This window comes from Oxyura jamaicensis, chromosome 1, assembly GCF_011077185.1.
Source record: "Oxyura jamaicensis isolate SHBP4307 breed ruddy duck chromosome 1, BPBGC_Ojam_1.0, whole genome shotgun sequence".
Classification (NCBI taxonomy): Eukaryota; Metazoa; Chordata; class Aves; order Anseriformes; family Anatidae; genus Oxyura; species Oxyura jamaicensis.
Genome location: NC_048893.1, coordinates 135027394 through 135051241, shown reverse-complemented (window position 1 = coordinate 135051241; position 23848 = coordinate 135027394). Strand labels below are relative to the sequence as shown.

Here is a 23848-nt window from a genome sequence, read left to right as displayed (position 1 = left end):
TTTTAACTATAAACAAATAAATAAATAAATAAATAAAGTCATGAAGCCATCTGCTTGTTTTATGCTAGTGTACTGACAATACAAGAAATCCCAAGTTAACACCGATATGAGTATTAGAAGAATGGCTATTAGCTTTCTTTATTTGAGGTAAATTTCCCAAATAGTTCAGTGAGATCTTCCACAGAGTAAGGAGCACTAAATAGGCCAGCAAATGGATACTCAACCCAGTTCTGTGAGCAAGCCAGAAAACCTCCCAGTGACTTCAATAGACCCTGAATAGATCCTCCAGATCTCAGCTATTACACATTTTCTGCATCTTTGCAATGAGCAATGATGGGCCTCTGTTCTGGAAGCTAAATGTATCTTTGTATTTTCTCTCGCAAAAGATCAGAACCCCATAAGCACCATCTGGACTGCTGCTTTGTGTGTTTGTACTTTATGCAGATACAGTCTTCAAACACAGACTGCAAAAATCCTATTGTAGTTTATGCAGCAGACAGTGGCTGGGATCCTTATCCAGGAGTCCTTTGAAGTCAAAAGGAGCTGCACCAGGCCCTCACTATGCTTTGCATAACAAAATCATTGAACATATTTGAACCAGTTAATACATATCATAATTTCAAAGTTATTGCCTCATGTTAGCTTTCTCGCATAGGCTCTTACCTCCAAGGCATGCACCCATGGCCAACGAGAAGATTAATGGCTTCATAGGCAAGTTAACATCAGGATCTTTACTCAGGTTGAGAAGCACAGGAATCTGTGGTTTAAGAAAAGAAGAGAGTGAAATTCAGGAGACATTACCCAATCATCAGTATGTTATAAATAAAATAAATTTAAGTAAAAAACTGAAAACACAAGCAAGTCTAAAGTATAACTGTTTTTCAGTGAGCGTCTTTGCATAATATTCTTGTTCTCTGCTTAGTTTTTCCCACTAACTGTGCTGGTCCTGCAGGCCACGAGAAGTTATTGGCAATGTCAAGCCAACCCTGACACTGGTGGACTGCTTACAAAACCAGAGATCCCTTAAGATTGTGATTGCCTCCCATAGGAGCCTTCTATTTCAACTGGGAGCTGACAGTGACTATAAGCAATTCCCCCTCCACTTCCCATAACCTGAAGAACAGATCTGTCTCTTCCTGGAAACAGCTGTGAGAGATGTCCAGACCTCGACCTGGCTGTATATCATGCATCAGTAACTAAAATATTCCTGAGTTATTTTTATAATTAGATATGTCTGATCTGTCAGAGAGACACTGAGAGAGAAGATCAATGCAGCAGGCTTCTGAATTCACAAGCAGAGCTGAGTTATTCTGCTTTTTAGTTTAATATTACATTTACCAGAAAAATGTATATTTTGTTCTTCTGGGAAATGTTTGCAAATTTTTATTAATTTCATTGAATATTTTTAGCAAATACATTATTTTAAAAAAACACACATAAGTTGTAAGTCAAATGATGTTTGCAAGGAAACATAAAAGATTTCATTAGGCAACTGGTATAGAGCCAAAAAGTACAGCAGGCAAGCTTTCTAGTAGAACCAAATCTTAGTCAGTAGCAACCTTCAAAGCTAAGCAACTTGAGCTTTGATTGGGGAAAACTGTTTAAACTTCCACTTTATTGTATAACTGCTTCGTTTGAAAGAATGGCATAACCACTACCTGTAGACAAAGGGTTATTAGCAAGGGCTGAGTTGATAATGTTATTGATCTGCTTTTAACATGTGCAGAGGTCCGTTGGACAAAAGGGCAGAGAAAGAATAAGCAAACATGGAACACTAAGAAGCCAAGCAGCAAGGGATGTATGTAAATAACTGTGATTTGCCTAAAACTAAATGCTTTCTCAGAATTCGGGATTTTCAGTAGTGATTAGAGTTATGACTTTTAATCCTCTGATTTGTCATTTGGACGTATTTCAAAGGTCCCCCTCAAGAGCTATGATCTCAGAAATGGAGCAGCCACTTCCTGAAAAATATTCTCAATTTGATGACTGAGCTATGCTCCCCTTTACTGACTGGATCAATATATCGGCTTTATGAAGAATCGCAATCCTTTCCTTCTCCCTCTCTCCTGCCATTGGTGCTAATCATTCCTCTTAAATCCTCTAATTGGTTAACATAGATAAGGTAAAATTTAAGCAATTATTCCTGAACTGTACATAGATGTGTACTTCTATTTCAGGCCTAAAGAAGAGTCAGCATGTCCAGTATCACAGAATCACAGAATTGTAGAGGTTGGAAGGGACCTCGAAAGATCATCGGGTCCAACCCCCCTGCCAAAGCAGGTTCCTCAGAGCAGGCTTCCCAGGTGGGCATCCAGATGGGCTTTGAATATCTCCAGGGAAGGAGACTCCACAACCTCCCTGGGCAGCCTGTTCCAGTGCTCTGTCACCTTCACTGTGAAGTTCTTTCACATGTTGGTGTGGAACTTCCTGTGCTCTATCTTGAGGCCATTGCCCCTTGTCCTATCCCCACAAACCACTGAAAAGATGTTGGCCAAATCCCACTCTCTCCCACATTTAAGATATTTGTAAACATTGATGAGATTCCCCTCTCAGTCTTCTCAAGGCTGAACAGACCCAAGTCGCTCAGTCTTTCCTCATAGGAAGATTCTCCAGGCCCCGTATCATCTTTGTAGCCCTCTGCTGGACTCTTTCCAGAATATCCCCGTCTTTTTTGTACCAGGGAGCCCAGAATGTGACACAGTACTCCAGGTGAGGCCTGACCAGGGCAGAGTAGAGGGGGAGGATCACCTCCCTTGACCTGCTGGCCACACTCCTTTTAATGCACACCAGGATCCCATTTGCCTTCTTGGCCACCAGGGCACTCTGCTGGCTCATGGTCAACCTGTCATCCACCAGGACCCCCAAGTCTTTCTCCGCAGAGCTCCTCTCCAGCAGGTCGTCCCCCAGCCTGTACAGATACATGCAGTTGTTCCTTCCCAGGTGCAGGACCCTACACTTGTGCGTATCTTGTATGTTGTTTTGCTGTTTTTTGTGTGTGTATTGTGTTGTTGTTGTTTGTTTGTTTGTTGTTGTTTTCCGTGAGACAGTCAGGAAAAATTACATTTCTCCCCTTAAACTTAGTTTCTCTCAAACCACTGCTGCCAGAACATGATATGTAATTCAAACTAGTTATATTTATCTGTTTCAACATAAAATTAAATAAATTTGAACAAAAATACTGAAATCCCAGAATAAGCCATCTTGCTCAATCTAAATAAAGCATTTCTTCTTGCTACGTAATTTTGTAAGAACCAAAGCCAATTATTAGCTCCTTGGAATTATTTGCAAGTATCCCATTATACTACATTGACTCTCCTGCTGTAGGACACAACCCTAAACCATGCAGGCTAAAAACACATTTTAAAACAGATTACCTTGTGCCATGCACTGCCCTGCAGACATGGTGGAGGTGGGTAGGTAAGGGCATTAAGACGACAATCCTATATTCTTGCTTTTGAGGTCAATCCTAAAACTGTTGCCAGCAGGATCCTAAGTGCAGAGCAAGTAATGCCATTTTCACACCTCACTGATGAGAACTGTGTGGAAAGCAGAGCCCTATGGCCCTCCAGGGGCCCTTCCCTATATAAAGCACTGTGAAGGACGTGAGAAGCAAGAGGCAGAACATAGATCCCAGGCAGAAAGTCAACCAGGTGACTCTCCACTTCGTATTTGCAGCTAGATATGCACAACACTCCCATCAGAAATTTTGGTTCTGTTTACTGAAGGAGCTCTGCTCTGTGAGCTCTCAGTGACTCATAAATCCCTGCTGATTGAAGACACTGAAACTATTTCAAAGGTTTGAAATTCACTCTATCTTCTTTTAAACACAAAGATGCATTGCAATGCATCAAGAGAAAGTGCAACTGTGTAATGTGTTTGAATCAGTATTTCTAAGTTTTTAAACCAAGAAAATATTTCAGGAGCCCAAATACACACTTGACCCCAGTGGTTTTATTGGCATCTCCTTGACATAACATTGCTTCCCTTCCACTTGAATTATTTTTAAAAGTCTTCATAGAAATTAATTATCTATGTTTAAATTATCATCAGTGATCTCATGCTCCTAAGTATGTTATCAGGCAGCAGGCTAGATCAGTAATCTCTGCTCCCATAACTCTGCTTTTTCAGCAAGAGAGAAGTACTGAAACATGCCTTAGGAATATATATTCATGTAAAGTTAAGTTTGGGTGTTTCCCTTATTTAAAGGAATTCATGCCTACCAAGCTATAGCAGTTATGGTTATAAAGGGAATGGAAGTTCTACAGATCTCCATCATAAGCTTGAATTTAGAACAACCATGCATGTAACCTCTGCAAAGAAGATATTTCTAACAAGGAATGTCACACCATAAGTATCAGTTTTAAATAATCAGATGAAAGATGAATGCAAAACAGTCAGTTAAATTTCTAGTGTTTCAGATAAAAATATTTAGTTATCCATAGAGTGCACCAAGTTTTTGCAAACATTATGGATTATTCTGTATAGCAGCTACACGTCACAAAGGCTCCAAATGTCATAATATCTTTCTTTTTTTTTAATCTAAAATTAGCCATAATACAAATAGTGTTCTAATTTCCATCCTAAGAACATTCATGACCCAAAAGCAATGAAGAATTAGGAAATTTGAACACCAGCAAGAGCTTTTAAATGGATATTGCAAAGCAATTAAAGCCAATAACATATCTTAGTGCTTGAGCAATTACCTTTTAAATGAATATGGGTCATAAACAGGATCAGCTACAAAGGGACCTGCCTCTGTTTCCCATAAAATCACCTTAAACATATATATTTTTTCATATTCATTCATGCAATTATGTATTAGGCAACACTTTTGCACTACCAATACCTCAAAATTCATCTTTATTTACTGTTATATTTAACCTGAGTGCTAAAAAAAAATGCAGCTTATGAAAGTGTTAGAAAAAAATACACAACATATACAACAACATCAAAAGTAGACCATGCTAGGATAGGTTTGCAAGCTGGAATATAGCTTGCTGCAATACATATTGTACAAATACGTTTGTCATATTAATTTAATTTAATTGCAATGAATCCTTTTTCATAGTTTTGCTAAGTGCTGCCCCTCAAAAGAGAGAGAAAAAAAAAAAAAAAAAAAAGCTTAAAAACCTCATGTTTCCATCAGTATTCCCTCTTTAGATTATATAAACAGCATCCTTATCAATATTAGAATGAAAATCACAATGTCTTTTCAGGAAGATAGCATTAATTTCTTATAGCCTTTACTTCAACAGTCTTATCAAGATAAGTCTGATTGATTAGTTGCTAGAAAACTTCCTAGCTTTTCTCGAAAATTTGATATTGAACCACATTTCACCTTACATTACTGCTTGATTGGCAGAATTTAAATAAAATTAGTGACATAGCTCAAGAGAGAAAAGCCACATCACCCCCTTCACCCATTCTATGACTCACTATCTCATCTCGCTATCCATATGACTTAAGCCTGGAGATGAGAAGGCTCAGGGGAGACCTCATCATGGTCTACAGCTTCCTCACAAGGTGGGGCAAGCGCTCATCTCCTCTCTCTGGTTACCAGTGATAGGACCTGAGGAAATGGCTTGAAGCTGAGAAAGGGGTGGTTCAGGCTTTGTCTTAGGAAAGGTTCTTCACAGAGAGGATGGCTGGTCACTGGAACAAGCTCCCCAGGGCAATGGTCACAGCACTGAGCCTGATGGAGTTCAAGAATTGTTTGGACAATGCTCTCAGACACATGGTCTGATTTTCTGGGTGGTCTTTTTGGGACCCAGGAGTTGGACTCAATGATCCTTGTGGATCTCTTCCAACTTGGGATATTCTGTGATTCTATGACTCTGTGTTTCCAAGTACTAAAACAGAAAAACACAACTATAAGAAATAATAAGTGTACCTGGAAAAAGGAGGATGTCCTCAAAGACTTGATAGGTACTAGTCATTAATTTCTATTGTATTCAGGATGTTAAATTTATTATATAGAGAGAATAAAAACTGATGCACAAACAACACAACTATTTAATGATGCTGGCACATTTGTCTATATACCGATCCTAGTCAAAATCAACCCTTGTGAAGAAAGTTTGTTTATGGTATACATTTTGGAAATACACAGGATGTGTTACAAATAATAAAAGACCAAAAATGGATATATATATATATTATCATATTTCACACTGATTTTAATCTTGAATAGTTCTGAAAGCTTTTAAAAATGTTTTGGGCTTTGTTATATTATTTGTTATATTATTGCCCACCTTCCCTAGAAAATATACAATCTATTAACATTTAATAATATTAGGATTTAATTGAAACTCAAAATATATAATTCTTCAGGACAGCATATTTCTTCTCACTCCTCTCTGCTCTTCAGCATCCTGAAAATTTAAGCAAGATTTAAGCAACCACAAATAAAGGAAGGTTAATTTTTACTTTAATTTCATGCTTTGGAAAATAGAAAACTGGAAGATTTTAGACTAGAATTATGTATGTAAACTACTACTAAGCTAAATTTTATAAAATACTGTCACTTTTCTCAATAGGGTCCTTGCATTTATATTTTGGTAGGCAATCCCTTTTTTTGAAAGATAATATTGGGGGTCACAATTGAACATCTCAATTCTGTTTTTCAGAGGGGCTCTATTCATCCCCTCACAAGCCTTGTTCCTTCCAGTTTTGCTGGAAGGAAAGTGGAACAGAGAGCCTCGAGCATTTTGCTTTTACATTTATTTTGATACATAAACTGCACTCTTTGGAAGCAAAAGTGTGACCAAACAGTTAACATTTTTACACCTTGCTGCCACAGACTCTTTTCCATGACTCTTAATTACCAAAGAGCAAGTTGAATCAAGACCTTTATTCTATCCACCTATTTTTATGACAAAGCTTGCTCATGAGCGTGACATTTAACTAGTCAAGGAGATCAAGAAGTAAGAGCTCTTTTGAACCTTTGAAGACTCTCTTCTGAAATACAAGCAGAGATTATGATTTAGCTTAACTACCTGAACCCTAGATACGTAGGGAGGAGACCGAAGAGGAGAGACACTGCTGCTCTGTCAGTGAGAGATGCCTCCTGGGGTGGCAAAAGACTCATAAGCAACAGCAGGGTAAGTCCCCTCAGCTACTTCTGCTTTCCAAAAATATTCATAAAAGTAACCACACACTCCCATCATGGAAGCAGGGTAACTTACCCACTCATTCCTGTTTTTCCCACATTTATGCAGCACAAAAGAAGTCACCAGGTCATATTGCCCATCTTGTCTATTTGTGCAACATGATGGTAAAGCAGCAATTTATATCTTTATTTTAGGGGTTCATTGCTGTTCTACAATATGAGGTTTCACAGTACACACTTTGCTAAGAACTGCATGTGGTAAAGATGTTTTCTATGAAAACTGCAGAGAATGTACATTAATAGAAAAAAAGCTATTTCTAGTTTCCCAAACTGTTGATGATTGTTCTGTCTCTGCAGACTTACACATTAATTGAGTATTGAAACAAAGAACATAGAAAACTCCAGTAGGGCAGAAAGGAAAGAAGATCCAAAAATAAAAGTGGCACTAAGAAACATGAGATACCGATGAACTATTCAGTAGTGCAAATGAAAAGACTCTGACGGTTTAGAGGTAAGAAGTAGTTGGCCAAAATTTATCTGATTTCTGACAAAGATTAAGTCACTTTGCCAGCCAGGTGGTTAATGGAAATTGCTTGTTACTATGTATTGAGGAAATAGTATTTAAACTCAGCTAAAAGAAAGATTTACTATGGCTATATATTAGCTCTGGTAATAAAAGAAAAATATAAACAGATGACGCTAGCATATGCAGCTGATAAAACATGTCAATTAAATTAAAGAACGTGCTGGTAATAAAATCATGTCACCTAACATTCTAAGGGCAGAAATGCATGGCTATTTAAATGACAATACTAGGAAAATATAGGTCTTAAAAATGAGTAAGACTACCTATTAAGGAATGTCATTGTGAGTTTAATCTGTTCAAAAGGGAAGAAAAATATCAGCGGATTAATAGAAGGACACACAGAGCATCACTACATGATTCACCACATTTGTTCTTCAGACAAAGAAAGCTGGATATCCAACATGAAAAAAATAAAAAAATAAAAACCCTCACCATTCTGGAACAAAAATGCAAAAGACTTAATAACTAAGCTCCTGCTTTTTTAAGTCTTTATGCACAGACTGTTTTGTGGGTTGTTTTTAAGCAATTCACAGATATGCTTACATCTAGTAGGTTTGTCACTGACAACATAGACCTTTGCATACAGAGTTCATGGAGTTTCCCACAAAGTACATATCAAATTCAAAATATTTTGCTACAGTAGATTTTTTAAATATTGACAAAAAAAAAAAAAAAATGTTGATTTTCATATGTGTGGGCAGCTATCACAGGTGCCAGGCGTGTTTATGCAACTAAGTACAATAAACAGTCACCCAGAAAAATATTTTAATTAGGGAGCTGGGTCTTCACTTTCCAATGAATTAAAAGTAGGGAAAAATCTTCTGGTTACAGTTCAGCAACTCAGTTTCAATCTCTTCATCTTGTTCTGGGCAGTTCATGAGCTTTGCATTCATGACAAATTATGTGAAACAAGCAAATGGAATATGGTCTGAATACCGCTGCTTTATCTTTCTGTGGGTGCAAAGTTTTGTTTTTTTTTTAGTTTAGCACAGAATTTCACCAAAACAGAAACAGTTAAGAGTAATCAAACTACGATGAGCTAAGTCACCTCAGAAACCCAGTCAACTCGTTCAAGTACACAATTAACTTCCTAAAGTGTCCTTTCTAGTATGAAATCTTCCTCACCAACAACAAGGGACTGGTGGGGAAAGTAAAGCTGAAGGGTAGAATGACAATGAAATGGCAAAGTTTATAAACCTGAAGGCAGCAAGGAAGTATAGCACAGAAAGCTCACTACCCTGTACTTTAGGAGAGCAGACTTCAGCCTCTTCAGGGATCTGCTTGGTAGAGTACCATGGAACAAAGCCCTGGAGAGAAGAGGGGACCAAGAAAGCTGGTTAATATTCAAGGATCACCTCCTCCAAGCTCAGGAGTGATGCATCCCAACACAGAGGAAGTCAGGCAAAAACTCAAGGAGGCCTGCATGGATGAACAAGAAGCTCCTCAAACTCAAGCAGAAAAAAAAAAAAAAAAAAAAAAAAAAAAAGTGGTCAGAGCTCAGAATGTAGCAGAGGGTGGGAGGAAAGACAGGTAGCCTGGGAGAAATACAGAGAAATCATCTGAGCAGCCAGGAATCAGATTAGGAAAGCTAAAGCCCTATTAGAATTACATTTGTACAGGGACATCAAGAGCAACAGGAAAGTTTTCTGTAGGTATGTCGGTGATAAAAGGAAGACCAGTGAAATTGTGGGCCCTGTCCAGAAGGAAAGAAGAGACCTGGTTACCTGGGACACAGAGAAGGCCAATGACTTATCTGCCTCAGTCTTCACCAACAAGTGTTCTAGACAAATATCCCATGTCACAGAAGGCAAAGGCAGGGACTGGGAGAATGAAAATCCATCTACTGTAAGAGAAGATCAGGTCTGAGACCATCTAAGGAATCTAAAGGTGCACAAGCCCATTGGACCAGAGAAGATGCAGGTCTTGAGGGAACTGGTGGATGAAGTTGTTAAGTCAAAGTCCATCATGTCTGAGAAGTTGTGGCATTCCAGTGAAGTTCCAGCTGACTAGAAGAGGGGAAACATAATCCCATTTTTTAAAAAGGGAAAAAAAGGAAAATGTTGGAAAATAAGGAGGTGACTGGTGACAGCCAACATTGTTTCACTAAGGGCAGATCATGCCTGACAAGTCTGGTGGCCTTCAACAATGGAGTTACAGCACTGGTGGATAGAGAAAGAGCAACTGATGCCATCTATCTGGACTTGTGCAAAGCATTTGACGCTGTCCCCCGTGATACCCTTGTCTCTAAATTGGAGAGATGGGTTCAACGTATGGAACACTCACTAGGTAAGGAATTGGCTGAATGGTCGCACTCAAAGAGTTGCAGTCAACAGCTCAGTTTCCAAGTGGAGATCAGTGAAGAGTGGTTTTCCTTGAGGGTCAGTATTGGGACCAGCGCTTTTTAACATCTTTGTCAGTGACATGGCCAGTGGGATGGAGTGCACCCTCTGCAAGTTTGCCAGTTACACCAGGATGTGTAGTGTGGTCAACACCCTAGAGAGAAGGCCATCCAGAGGGACCTGCACAGGCTTGAGAGGTGGGTCTGTGCAAACTTGATGGAGTACAACAAGGCCAAGTGCAATCCCAAGTGCAAATACAGGCTGGGTGGAGAATGGATTGAGAGCTGCTCTGAGGAGAAGGACCTGGGGGTGTTAATTGATGAGAAGCTTGACATGAGCTGACAGTGTGCTCTTGCAACCCAGAAAGCCAATTACATCCTGGGGTGCATCAAAACATGCATGACCAGCAGATCAAGGGAGGTGATTTTCCCCCTTTACATTGCAGACCCCACCTAGAATACTGCATTCAGCTCTGGAGCATCCAATGTAGGAAGGACATGGACCTGTTACTGCATGTCCAGATGAGGGCCACAAATATAACCAGAGGGCTGGAGTACCTCTCCTACATAGACAGGCTGAGAGAGCTGGGGTCATTCAGCCTGGAGAAGACAAGGCCCTGGGGAGACCTTACAGTGGCCTCCAGTACCTAAAGGGGGCCTATAGGAAAGGTGGGGAGTATAGTGACAGGACAAGGAGTAATGGTTTTAAACTAAAGAGAATAGATTTGAATTACATATAAAAAATAAATTCTTTACTATGAGGGTGATGAAGCACTAGAATAGGTTACCCAGAGAGATTGTAGATGCCCAGTCCCTGGAGGTGTTCAAAGCCAGGCTGGATGGGGTTTTGAGCAACAGGGCCTAGCGGGAGGTGTCCTTGCCCATGGCAGGACGGGGTGGAATTAGACGGTCTTTAAGGTCCCTTCCAATCCAAACCATTCTGTGATTCTATGATTCTATGACAAAATACTTGCTATGTTCTGAGCTCTGTACAGGACACAGTTTCACTGCCTCTATATATGAATTCCATGCGGTACGACAATTTTGAAGGGGATGTTGGACCAGATTTACTACTGTCTAGAGCAAAGAAGAATTTGAACAATTTTGCACTGTTGCACTGAAAAGATAAGGTAAGATACATCAGGATAAGATGCTTCAAATAATAAACTAATTCTGTTTCTACCTTTTAGAATTTTTTTTATAGGGCAGAATGCAGGAGAGGTGCTGAAAAATATCAGCATGTTATAGATGCTTAAATACATGAATATTTTGCACCTTACAACATTTCTATTTTAAAACAACTTAAAAAAATAGATTTTATTCTTAAGATTGCAGATAATTTATTGTGCTTATGTTTTAGGAAAGGCAAGAATCCTAACTTCTCTACCTTCTCTAATCTGGACTGCCACATCTCAAAGTTTTTTGTTTGGTTGTTTGTTTGGTTGTGTCCTTGTTGTTTTTTTGTTTGTTTGTTTGGGTTTTGTTTGTTTGTTTACTGAAACAGCATCATATTTACAGATCTCTCTGCATCTTTTTTCTCTTTTTGTTTAACACAGCTATGTCGCTTAGAAGTCAAGCTGCAGGCCTTCTTACCCTTCTGTAGCCCATCTCACCCCTCTGCTACAAGTCATGCTACAGCACATGACAGCACATGCTACGCAGTGTTGTGGGGGGTGAGTGGAAGACCTCATCCAACAGCTGCAGAGGCAGTGTTGGGGACATTTCATGGATGAACTGATGCTTGTATCCTTGCACCCATGAAGAAAAGCAGGTGTGTGACTTTTTGGGTGCCCTTGCCATTGCTTTCAAAATCTGTAAAAGTCCTGTTGGTCTATGTGCATGGAGATGCTTTTTGTTATTATTCAAAACCAATTTTATAGACTAGCTGGATATGAGGTAAAACCTTCTAAGCTAAGATTTTTGCATTATTACTTAATTGTCCTTAAGTGTTTGCTGGGAGGTGACTCATCGTGAACCAGCCTTTCCCTTCTAACTATTGCTTGCAGTTTGTTGTTAAATCAATATTATTCCACAGGAAACTCCATAGTAATCAAACCAAAATACCATATTAGCATATAATTATAGAGTAGTTGCAAATCCATCCAACCTGTCATATGCCCTGTAGGAAGCATCTTAACTCTTGACTCAAGCTAAGGGTGCACATGGCCACCCAATGACAATGGCAGAAAAAAGGCACAGAAAAATTCTGCTTCGCTGAGAACATGCTGTAACAGTGAATCATTCATATGGCATAACGAAGGAATTACTGCACTTTAAATAGAGCTCTTGATTGAATAAATCTATCTGACCATGCCTTAATTTATTGTAATTTGGTACTTTTCTGATATTTAGAACAAACTGCTGAAAAACATTTTTATATTTAATATTATTTGCTGTGTTTTGAATTAATAACTTATGGAAGTTAACTATAAAAGGTTATAGAAGGTTATAAAAGTATTTAAAAATCATAACTACATGGCAAATAGAGGGAAAACACCAACAGAAGTAGATGGATAATGACAGTTTCCATCCAAAAGATGATTTTACTTTTCAGCTATCTATTTTGATATAACAAGGAAAGTTCAAAAATGCAGCTAAAACAGTGCATCAGTTCAGCAGACAACTACAAATGCAACTACTAGTTCAACAGACATCTACAGCAATGGCCAGCTAGACATCTAAAGAACATAGTAAGTTTCTAATAATGATGGAGTCTCAGGCAATAAAGTAAATTACAACATAGTAGATGTCAGAAAAAGCAAATTGTAACCAGCATCTCAGCTCCCTTCCCAGCACCAGGAGGAGGAAACATCAAACCTGTATCGACTCCTACCATCGTAGCTGTGAATGGAATATTGTCAATCACAGACGAGGCCAAAGCAGACACCCAGAGCACTAAAATGATGGCTACTGCTAAGCGCTGATCCTCAGGAACCACCTGAAATTAAAAGAGGTTAAGTTACAACTTTGATGAGATCAGCATTGCTCTGTCCCCCTAATGGCACAATCACACAGGGTCTTCATGGTTCTAGTTTATCAATATCTTTTATTCCTTCAGGCTCTGAGATAGAATAAGCATTTTGTTAAAAAAAAAAAAAAAAAAAAAAAAAAAAAAAGTAGCCTGTAATGTAGTAAAAAATTACTATTTTTTCGAGGCTATTTGAACGAACAGAAATTAAAAGACTGATATTTCTAATACTCATACACTACTTTCTAATACACACACACACACACAAAAATTGTGTAACTGCAAATTTTCCCCTTTTACTCTTTATATTTTTTTGCACCTTGGTATTTTTTGTTTATTAGACTATAAAAAAGGCTTCCTTTTTGCACTTATAGCGACATTTCTTCTGCCCATAGATACACACACTGAATATCATCCACCCCAAAGTATGACATACCTTCTCAATATTGCTGATGTAGGAATATAATCTTTAACATAAAAATCCAAATGAAAAATATTATTCACTATTCTATTAGAGTACAACTGTTTTCCTTACCTGAAAAACACTGTCAGTATTTTAAACATACCTTTATTAACAAAGCTGTCTGCTCCCCTATGTAGTCTATTAAATGCAAATGAGCCAAAGCCTAAAAAAAAGACAATGATATCAGCTAGTGAGGTATTGATGCAGCCACAATTTTTCAGCAGATGTAAAAAAAACACAATTCATTTCCATTCACAAGATATTGATATTCATCTCATGCATCTTTTACAGCAACTTTGCTGTTGGTGGAAAGAACAGACACACAGAAATGGTAGCTGTATTTGCAGAAGTGGACTGGTTGTACTGAAAAGACCAGTGGGATTGCTTCAAGAGCCTGGGGCAAAGGCATCAGAGAATGGCTGAAATGTCAAGACTACATTCTTCAGTTTTCCTGAATACCTGAGAACAACTGATTTTTACTCAATGGCCCCAAAACCTTGGACATAACCACAATATAGTCAGAAGTGTATCATGTTTAAAAGGTAAGGCTTATGTGAAGAAAAGAGAAAACAAAATATACTTTTCCATTAAACAGCTGCATCGCACCTGTAAAAACTAACACTACCCATCTGCTAAAACCAGGCCAGAGGTTTTGGGTGAACGGAAACTGTTACAGAGGTAGTAGCACCTAGAAGACAAGAAAAGCAGCTCCCCAATGTCCACATCGGGCATGCAGCCTGAGGAGGAGAGCCCTGTAACCATTGGGCCAGGGGACAGCCTGCTCCAGGGTGCCCTGTCCTCCCTTTGGGAACTATTCCCATTAGTGCAGTATCCCATTGGGTAGTTCCCATTGGGTAGTACCCCAGACAGGCATGCTTACTACCAGGCATTAAAAGACATAGCAAGACTCCAGCCCAGTGGTTATGGCTCTGGTTTCTCCTTGGGTAGATAGGAGAATGCAAACTGAGTTCTCACATCAGAATTATTATCTATTCTTTCAAAACACAAGGTAAAGATGTAAATTTATCTTAGGAGAGACTTTAGATTACTCTGATTTTGTTTTATTTTCTTACAAATATTCAGGATGAAGCACTATTTCCAGTCTGAACGGGGTATATCTATTTTTTGACTTTTCAGTTTCTGGGAAGAAAATTACATAATTTTTGGTGCAGCCCAGACCAAGGTGGTTTCCATTTTCTTGCCATGACAATGAATCAGTTAGCTGCAACACTGTGCTGCCTGAGAGCAATGCCACACAGAGCTGCAGAAGTCAGCATTCACATGGCATGATGCTGTGCAACCTGCACAGCGGGCAGTCAGACAGAGCTCTTCAGAGACATCACTGGGGAAAAAAAAAAGCATTGAACTCACACACTGTCAAATCCCATGACAGAGATAGACAAAGATCCTCATAGGTACCGAGTAGTGTGGCATAAGAAACAGTAATGACAGAGTGACAGCGGGGCTGTCATTGAGACCAGCAATTCCTCAGTTGGGCAGCAGTGTGTAACTGTTTGGGTACCACCAGCAGCACAGGGCAGCAGCACCCACCTGCTGCAGGAGCACCAATACCAAGGCTGGGCTGGTAGTTTTCGACTCGCCCCGTGAGCAAGAGATGCAGAGGTAAAGGCAGGGCAGCTGTATCTCATACAAAACAGGGTGTCTCACTTAGAAGTTCTAAGGGAACACTGCCCCATTAACAAGGAAAACAAGGGGAGGAGCACAGCCAGTGATGCCACATATTAAATATGGCCCAGAGACTATATTTACTTTAACAACTTTTTGCATGGGAAAAGGTACGTCTACATTTAAAAATGCAGCATTATAAAACAGGTGATAAGGCTTTAAAATGCATACGCATACCCTTTACATTAAGAATAATGATGGTTTTTCATGGCTTTAACTTTAACAAATACATTTTAATAATTTTAAGTTATAATTTTGATTCTAAGCTGCCTGTGTTGCTATTTTCATAGAATAATAGAATGGCTTGGGTCAAAAGTGACCTTAAAGATCACCCAGTTCCACCCCCCCACCATGGGCACAGATGTCAACCCCTAGATCAGTTTGCCCAGGGCCCCATCCAGCCTTGTCTTGAACACCTCCAGGGATAGGGCATCCACAGCTTCTCTGAGCAACCTGTGCCAGTGCCTCATTTCCTCCTAACATATAATCTCCCCTATTTTAGTTTAAAACTATTCTCCCTTGTCCTGTCATTGCTCTCCATTTCTTTATAAGCTTCCTTCAAGTATTGAAAGGTTGCAATGAGGTCACCTTCAACCTTCTCTTCTGTAGGCTGAACAGCCCCAGCTCTCTCAGCCTTTCTTCACAGGAGAGGTGCTCCAGCCCTCTGATTGTATGCATGGCATCCTCTAGACTCACTCTAACAGCCCCACATCCTTCTTGTGCTGGGGACCTCAGCCCTGGACGCAGCACTCCAAGTGGACCTTCACAAGGGCAGAGCACAGGGGGACAGTCACCTCCCTCACCCTGCTGGCCACTCCTCTGTTGATGCAGCCCAGGACCCAGTTGGTCTTCTGGGCTGCAAGCACACACTGCTGGCTCATGTTGAGTTTTTCATCCACCAGAACCTCCCCCCCCCCCAAGTCCTTTGCAGTGCTGCTCTCAATGAGTTCTCCACCCATATTAACTCAATGTTTATCAAAGAGATTTTTTAAATATATGCAAAAGCAGTAATATTAATGAACTGACTTTTTTTTTCTGCAGTTGTTTTGTGTTCACAGTTTAAAATAAACTTAACACATCGTTGTCAGCAAGCAGAGCTCAGTGTTACATTTGGTTAGCACTGCTGCCTTGTTATTCACTTACCCATCAACACAACATATTTCTTTTCAGTAACACACAAAATTTCTTCTGGAATCCAGACATGGTATCGCAAAAGAGAGATTCAGGGAAGAGGAAAGTGAGTAAAGGACGGGAATGAGGGAAGTGAGTAACAGACATGCACATTGCTCCTTCAAGACAGTCAGTCTGCAGGTAGCTCATCACATTGGAGATGTTGGCAGTGCTAATCATGCAACTAACTTTAAGATGTCTATAATATCCAGACTAATCGCCTGCAAGCACATAAGTGAAAGGCAGCAATTAGTACCATGCCACTGGCTTCCCCAGGATGTAAACTGCACAGGGGGTCTCCTGGATCTTCCTGTGCCCTCTGAGAGGAATAAGTATTACTGCACTAATTGGTGCCCTCCGGCATATGATTTCCAGTTTGACAGCTCAAGATTAGAGCTTTTTCCTTTTATGGGCAGTATGTCATGATGACTGCTGTCAATATACTGTCTCCCACTTTTCCTCTTGACTCTCAGGATAAGTTTCTTTCATGACTTTAAATTGCTGTTATACTAAAGAGCCAGGAAATTTTGTCTTTCATTAGCAAACTATTCACTGGTGACCTGAGAAGCCATAAAAGTGAAGAACTGAAGTTCAGTGAATTATAGCAGTCATATCTGAAGTCTGGCAGTAAATGGCAAATAACTTCCTGTGTGTTTTACTATGTTATTGTACAGTCAGACTGCACTCAGATCAAAACTGTTCAATTCAAGCTAAAACAATAAATACATCAGGGATTGCAACTAACAGACTGTTACAGCAGCAGCTAACAAGATAAAAATGGCTTCAATATGGATTCCCTATGAGAGCTAGAAAACACAAGGATATATAGAACCTGATAACAGAGAACTAAAAATTGCCTGTGCTAATGAGTGTACAACAAATCAGCATTTCCTTGATGAATTTTAGACCTACTAGCTCTCAAACAAGCTTCCTAATAATAACCAAATTTCCTATTAATCTTTTCAGATTTTGACTTCCAGTTTGGAATTAATTAGAGTTAGTTGAGTTATTCAATGCTTGTATTTGCTTCAAATTTAGTCCCTTTTTTTCTTTTTTAATGAATTGTTTTTTTATAGATCCCAATTTACAAAGTCTGTGTTCTTTTCAATACTGGAGTGTATAGTAGGGGGGAAGCTGTGCAAGAAAATTTGTTATTCCAGGCTTTTTCCAGACTACTCACAAAGACACTACTCACTATCCAGTGATCACTCGGTTTTTATCAATCATGTTTCTACAACTTAACGACATCGTTTAAATGGAGCAGATAACAACTAAGAAATACCAAGCATTTCATGGAACGTACAGACACCTTATTGACATACAAATATGGAAATTCATACAAAGATTTCTCCAAACATTTGGGGTAAAAATAAATCCACTCAATCTATACAAAAACATCAAACAGTAAATATGAATATATTGCATTATGTAATTTTGAATTCATATAATGTATTATAAAAATATAAAAATAAAAAAGAAGATTAAATATAAATATATTAAAAGGGGTATAAACATGTCTGGATCAAGAAGACTATCAGAACAGACAAACATAAAAAAATGACACAATGAGATATCCAGTCAGCTCAAGTACTGAAAATCTTTTGCAATTACAATTGGAAACTGAAATTCAGTGATATTATCCTTTCAAACCATCCTCCAATGTAAGCTCTCAGGCCATTTAGTAGCCAGCATGTAGCAGACAGTTTTCTGTAGAACTGTTCAGATTTTTTTTTATTTTTTTTTTTCTGTAGAAGTAGTTTTCAGCTATGGTTTATTCTTGCTCTTTTATTTTTTCTATTGCTTGTCTAAAGAATTTCAAAATAAATACATAAGTATATATAAACTATCTGAATGCATGGAGCACAGACAAACCTGGAAACAAAAATTCCACTTATGGAAAATGATTGTGTTGGCTGTACACAGCAAATGCAGCAGAAGGAGAGTAGGACCAAGCTTACAGTGAAAAATTAATCAAAAATATCCAGCTTCTACCGCTCCACCATTTCACTCCACACTACTGTGACTGCATTCAGTTTTTATTTTGTTAGCAAAATTGAATCTGCAAGACACCTTTGCCTGGCAACATACATGTCCTCATAATTCACATTTTAAGTTGGTTCTAACTGCTCAGGCTTTAGAAATCACAAAATCTTACCTCCATGAGAACAAACAATGCTGCAAAGAAAAGAAGGGTTGCCCATTCCACTCGGTTTAATATCATCTCAAAGTCATGGATGTCTGCTAGCACTAGCAGCCAAATGGCTCCCAAAATGGCAATCCAGCCTGCATTATAAAAAGAGAGAGCACATTGGGAAAAGAGAGAACAACACTTCACACTTCACACATTATGTACTAGCAATGTGAAAGTTATAGTATTGCATTTTTCAGTTAGAGGTTTTTGCCACACTTTCACTCTGACTCTATAAAAGAAGTTCAAAAGTACTCCAGGAAAAGTGTTTTGTGCTTTCTAATTTATATCTATATCTATACCTATATATACACATAGGAAAAAAAAAAAAAAAAAATCCCATATGAGGGCCAGGTTGCTAGCAGGGCCAGAAAAGAGAAAGAAAGAGAAGAGTCTGCAAGCATAGTTGAAAAGAAAGGAAATGTCTGGGTTATCCAAAAACAAACAAATAAACAAACAAACAAACAAACCCTCCCCCCCCCAAAAAAAAAAAAATAAAAATTTACTTTTAATCACAAAGAAAACTTTAGGTGGTTAGGAGATGGTTGGAAGAACTCTGCAGCCCCCTGAAAGGCTGGCTGCAGCATCAGGGCATTGAAAACTCACAGGCTAAATGTGCTAGAAGATAAATTCAGGATGTGAAATGATCTTCAAAACAGGAGACCAGCTTTAAACATCAAAATAGACTCTGCAAACAGGATCCCTCTATACATCCTGATGTTTTAAGACATTTTGATTGATGGCTGAGAGAAAATGCAGATGAAATGCACAATCAGACAGAGAATATAAGCAGTGAATATCCTGTCCAAGCAAGACTAGCTTTTGCCCTGCACAGCTGAAGTTCTTTCTGAAGCTGTTTAATTCTTCTGGCACATTTATCTTGAACGGTAGAATGGGATTTCAGACATAAAACTGAGGTTTTTTTGGCATTTTTTTCATCAGGATGATACTCTTCTTTCTTTCTTCTTCTCTACTTTTTCTTAAATAGCAGATTTTTTAATTATTTTTTTAATGTGTAAAACTGAACTACATAATTTAGGATTTTTTAATGGCATGGAAATAAAGCATCCCACCTCTTCAAGTAATTTCTCTCTTTGTTGTGATTCTTTCAGATACCTGATGCTATCTCATATATATATTCACTGTAGAAAAGTGATGTATTCAAAAAAAAACTGCAGAACAAGTGACGAGGAAAGAAGAATAACAATCTGACTGGCAAAAAAAAAAAAAAAAATCCCAAAATTATCATCAAAACCAAACGCAAGTAAATGAATAAAGTGAGCCTTCTGCAACAGCCTTCAAGAACCACAGCTGTAAGAAAATTCAAGGATAGAAAACATTCATAAAAGTTTAGGCCATTTGACTTGCAGCTTATGCACATGGGTTTGTTTTTCTGTTAGTTTAAAGAAAGAGATCCAACATCATTCAACAGATTAAAACTTAGATCAAGCTATATTCTATTTAAATTCCATGAAAATACAAAAGAAATAAAGAGACCAAAGGTACTGCCTCATAACAAAGCTGTAAGCATTGCATTTTATTTTTTTCTCCAGGTTCCATCTTTTCCTCTGGGCAGCTCTACCCTTGATTTCCCTAAACTGGCTTCTGCCCTCTACATGACTGAAACCATGTTTTCCAGTATTATGAACAACTCTTCCTTTCCCAGTTTCTCCCCCTGATCCTCCTTGAAAGGCTTTGACACCACTGATCGCTCTGGTTCTGCTGATTCCTTGATAAGCAGCTCTCACGAGAACTCTTCTTAGCCTGGCGTGAACCTAATCTAGAGCAAAATGCAGGGAAATCCTTGTAAGGAAACAGATGTAAGGACTAGGAAATCTAATGTTTTACCAACAGAAAGACCTCCATACTAGTGGAAACAAAGCCAAAACTAAATAAGGCTGAAAACTCTGAAGGAAGTTTATATCTGGAATTTTGTACCTTGAGCTCCTATATTGTTCCCTGATAGAGATTTTGAGTTAAATCTGATGTGAGGACCTCACTGGTCCCAAAAAACATCTCACAGCCATCTCTGCTCATCACCAAGGTCTGAAACACTACCATGCTACAAACTGAGCAAGTCTGGCCCCTCTTTTGCTCACAGTGATCTAATTAGTGCTCAGTCAAAAGTAGCTCATACATGAACGTTATACTGCAAGGAAGAAGGAGAGCAAAAACCAGCACAAAAGAGAGCAGGGTGGGGACAGCCCAGACGGTCCATCTCAGAAGTCTCTTAGGAAACTCCAGCAGTGAAATCAACCCACACTCAAGGCAGGCAGGCTCTAAAAGCAAACTCTCATCTGGTCATCGTCTACCCTACTGGGTATGAAACATGGCACAGGCAGGGTCAAATCCACCCCACATCATTGATGTAGGCAGATACATACCAAGTGGTAGAAAAGCTCTGGTTCAACTGTATCAGGAGGAAAGCTGGATGTGGTGCACTGGGGTAAAGGATACATGCCTTTGCATTTTATAAAGTCTTTCTCTTCACAAAGGCTGCTAGTTTGTTTTGGCTATGAAAGAAGAACTGGATCATAACCATCTCAGCCTTCCAAATTTTGCAAGGGGCTGGAGCAGCTGCTCTTCTCTATTATCAGCCACATTCCTCAGCAAATATTTGGTTAAAAGACCCCCTTTTTTAGCTTCAGATACCACAATTTTACTTTTCTTCTTTCTGCAAGTGTGCTGTGCTCTGTTAAGCAGCTAGCAAATTTTCTCGTGAAGAATTAAATTTTTACCAACTGTTGGGAAGAGGCTCCTGGACTGACCTAGGAGTGGTAATACTCTGCACTGCTCAAGGTGAATGCTGGATCCTAGCATAAACTGAAAATGGTTGCAGCTTTTTTGTTCTCCTGGCCCTGGATATGCACATAGCCTGAAGGCTGAAATGATGAAGTTCATACAGAATATCTTTCAGGAAAAGGTTTTGAAAATCTTAGTCTTATTCATACCAAAGGCAAATCAGACTGCAGAAACAGTTATAAATCACAGGTAGGGAGTGCTCTAGGACTTTCCAAAATAGCAAAAGAAAGCTAGTAGGGAACTGTCGGTTCCTGACATCTACCACATTTTTTGCTATCATCATTGAATTACTTTCTGCCTTTCCCCAAAGCAAGGTGAATCTATCCATGCAAATTTAATAGTTATTTTCTCTGAGCACAAAGAAAGTGCTCAGGACATGGACTGGCTAATTTCAAATCTTAGCTGTTCTCCAAATTCCAGCAAAAAAACAGTGGGCCTTAAATGCAGATTATTGCAATTCCTATTAGATGGACACTTCAATGGAAGCAGATGGGTACAGATCTGGAGCTTAACAGCAGAATTTTACTGCTATTTTGTACAGCTGTAAGTGACAACATTAGGTATGATGAAGTGAAGGATTAAAGAACAGAGACTTCTCTGCAGTTCTGGAATAATCTGTGATAAAATCTGGGATTATTTCTACCCTCCTACCAAAAACAAATCAACTTGAACATGGTATATGGAGATAATCATTTGCTAAAACCAATAAAATACAAATGAGTTGCACAAGAGGTGGACAGAGCCAAGCATTTTGTTGCACCGTGGGTTTTAGCAGCATGAGTTAGCTCCATGCACACAGCTTGGCATGAGAGAACGATGCCCTTCCTTACAATAGTGTTCGCAGGGAATGCAAATGGGTAAGGGACGTGTCTTCCTGTGGTACTCCAGCAAGTACAGATATCGAGAATTGATGTCAGCTGCTTATTGTAGACTACATGCACAGTATTTTCAGAGTGTATTTGTTTTTTTTTGTTTGTTTTGTTTTGTTTTGTTGTTGTAACTGCAAAGAGGAGAAGAGGTACCCATCTCTCAGAGGGTGAGCACAGGATGGGAGCAAAGAGAAGGGGAGAGGAAGGAGGGAGCCTCTCAAGGAGTTTTGGAGGACTTCCTGTAAGATCTAGAGGTTTGACTTCAAGCATCATGCAACTGGGCAAGAGTAATAGTTTCTTGTAATTCCTGAAGGCCACAGTAGTCAGTGTGGGCTGTAACTGCTTGATTGATTCTTCTCTGCCATACTGCTTGTCAAAGTCAACTACGTCTGTACAGATATTACATAGCCACCTGTTTCTCTAAATGGGCAGGTTTCCTGAGTCTTTTCTAAGTAATGTTCTTGCTAATAACATTCATGACAGTGTTTTATATATTTGGGTGTCTTTGCATTTGCCCTGGATTCAATTTGAAACATTCCTTCATTTTCAAAGAACTGAAAGTACCAGGGTACATTAAAGACTGTCATCTCTATTTCTTTATTTTCTAGTTTACTGTGCCACAAAAGGTAGCCAGGAAGAAGAAAAATAGAAATAATTTTAAAAAATAACTTCTCATTACTACAGTGAAAGCAAATCCCACTTATATTTCCCAAAACCACTTCTTTTACTGCCTTTCAGTGCTTCTGTGTTCAAAACAATTGGTGTTCTGGAAATATAATGCTGAGAGAAACTGAATCTAAATTCCATCTCTGCACTCACACAGCGCTTGTTGAAGACAGTGACAGTGTCTATTTATTTTAGGAAAAATAAAATGATTTTTTATTATAAAATGCACCTTGTAAATTTATAATGCATTCTTCACAGAAAAGATTCCTGTGTCTTGTCAGAAACCAGGAAAATGGCACAGGAGAAAAAGCTTGAGTGTTTTGCTTTTCTGATTCACTTTACGCAGTAGGGAAAACCACATTTGGAACAATAAACAGCTTATGATGAGCAGAATACAACTGCAATCCCTTATGATGAGCAGAATACAACTGCAATCCTGAAAAAAAAAAAAAAAAAAAAAAAAAAAAAAAAAAAACTTATTTTGAAATAATCAAGCAGAAGAAGTAGAAAACAGAAAACAATCTAATAGAATCCAGTAGAAGACTAGGATATGTGGGAGGAAGATAGGTGAAAGAGAAAGAAATGAAAGGATGAAAATACTGTGTAATCTGCAGGCCTTTCAAATGCTCATTAAGCAAAATTTGTATTCCTTAGTAAAGGTAATTTTGTCTGACCTACTAGCAGCTGAAAAGCATAATAAGCTTCCTCATAACAATGTGAACATGAAGATACTGTACGTTTCCTTTATGTGCACAGAATTTGAAATAATTTCTTTCTATATGAAGACTGAGAATGCATTCTCTCTTCTGGAAACTGAAATGGCACTTGAGAGATTTATACTGAAAACCAAAGCCAGGATAACACTAAACTACCTCAGTACTGGCCTGGACAAGACAGACTGCTGCTTAAGAAAGACAGGTGCAGGGTACTACAGTTAGGCAGGAGGATTTTAAACTACACAAATCCATGATGGAAAACACCTGAATACCTAACAGTCCTGCAGA

At 38.8% G+C, this 23848-nt stretch overlaps 1 protein-coding gene across 1 annotated transcript in view; it reads right to left on the bottom strand.

Annotated features, from left to right (window-relative positions):
* The window catches only part of OCA2 (OCA2 melanosomal transmembrane protein), a 206399-nt gene that overhangs the window by 53444 nt on the left and 129107 nt on the right, over positions 1 to 23848 (bottom strand). The window contains exons 19-22 of the mRNA XM_035315178.1: positions 18475 to 18602; positions 13567 to 13626; positions 12866 to 12970; positions 664 to 757 (exon numbers count right to left, since the gene is read on the bottom strand). Coding sequence (XP_035171069.1) covers positions 664 to 757; positions 12866 to 12970; positions 13567 to 13626; positions 18475 to 18602 — 387 coding nt within the window. The remainder of the gene's footprint in view (positions 1 to 663; positions 758 to 12865; positions 12971 to 13566; positions 13627 to 18474; positions 18603 to 23848) is intronic.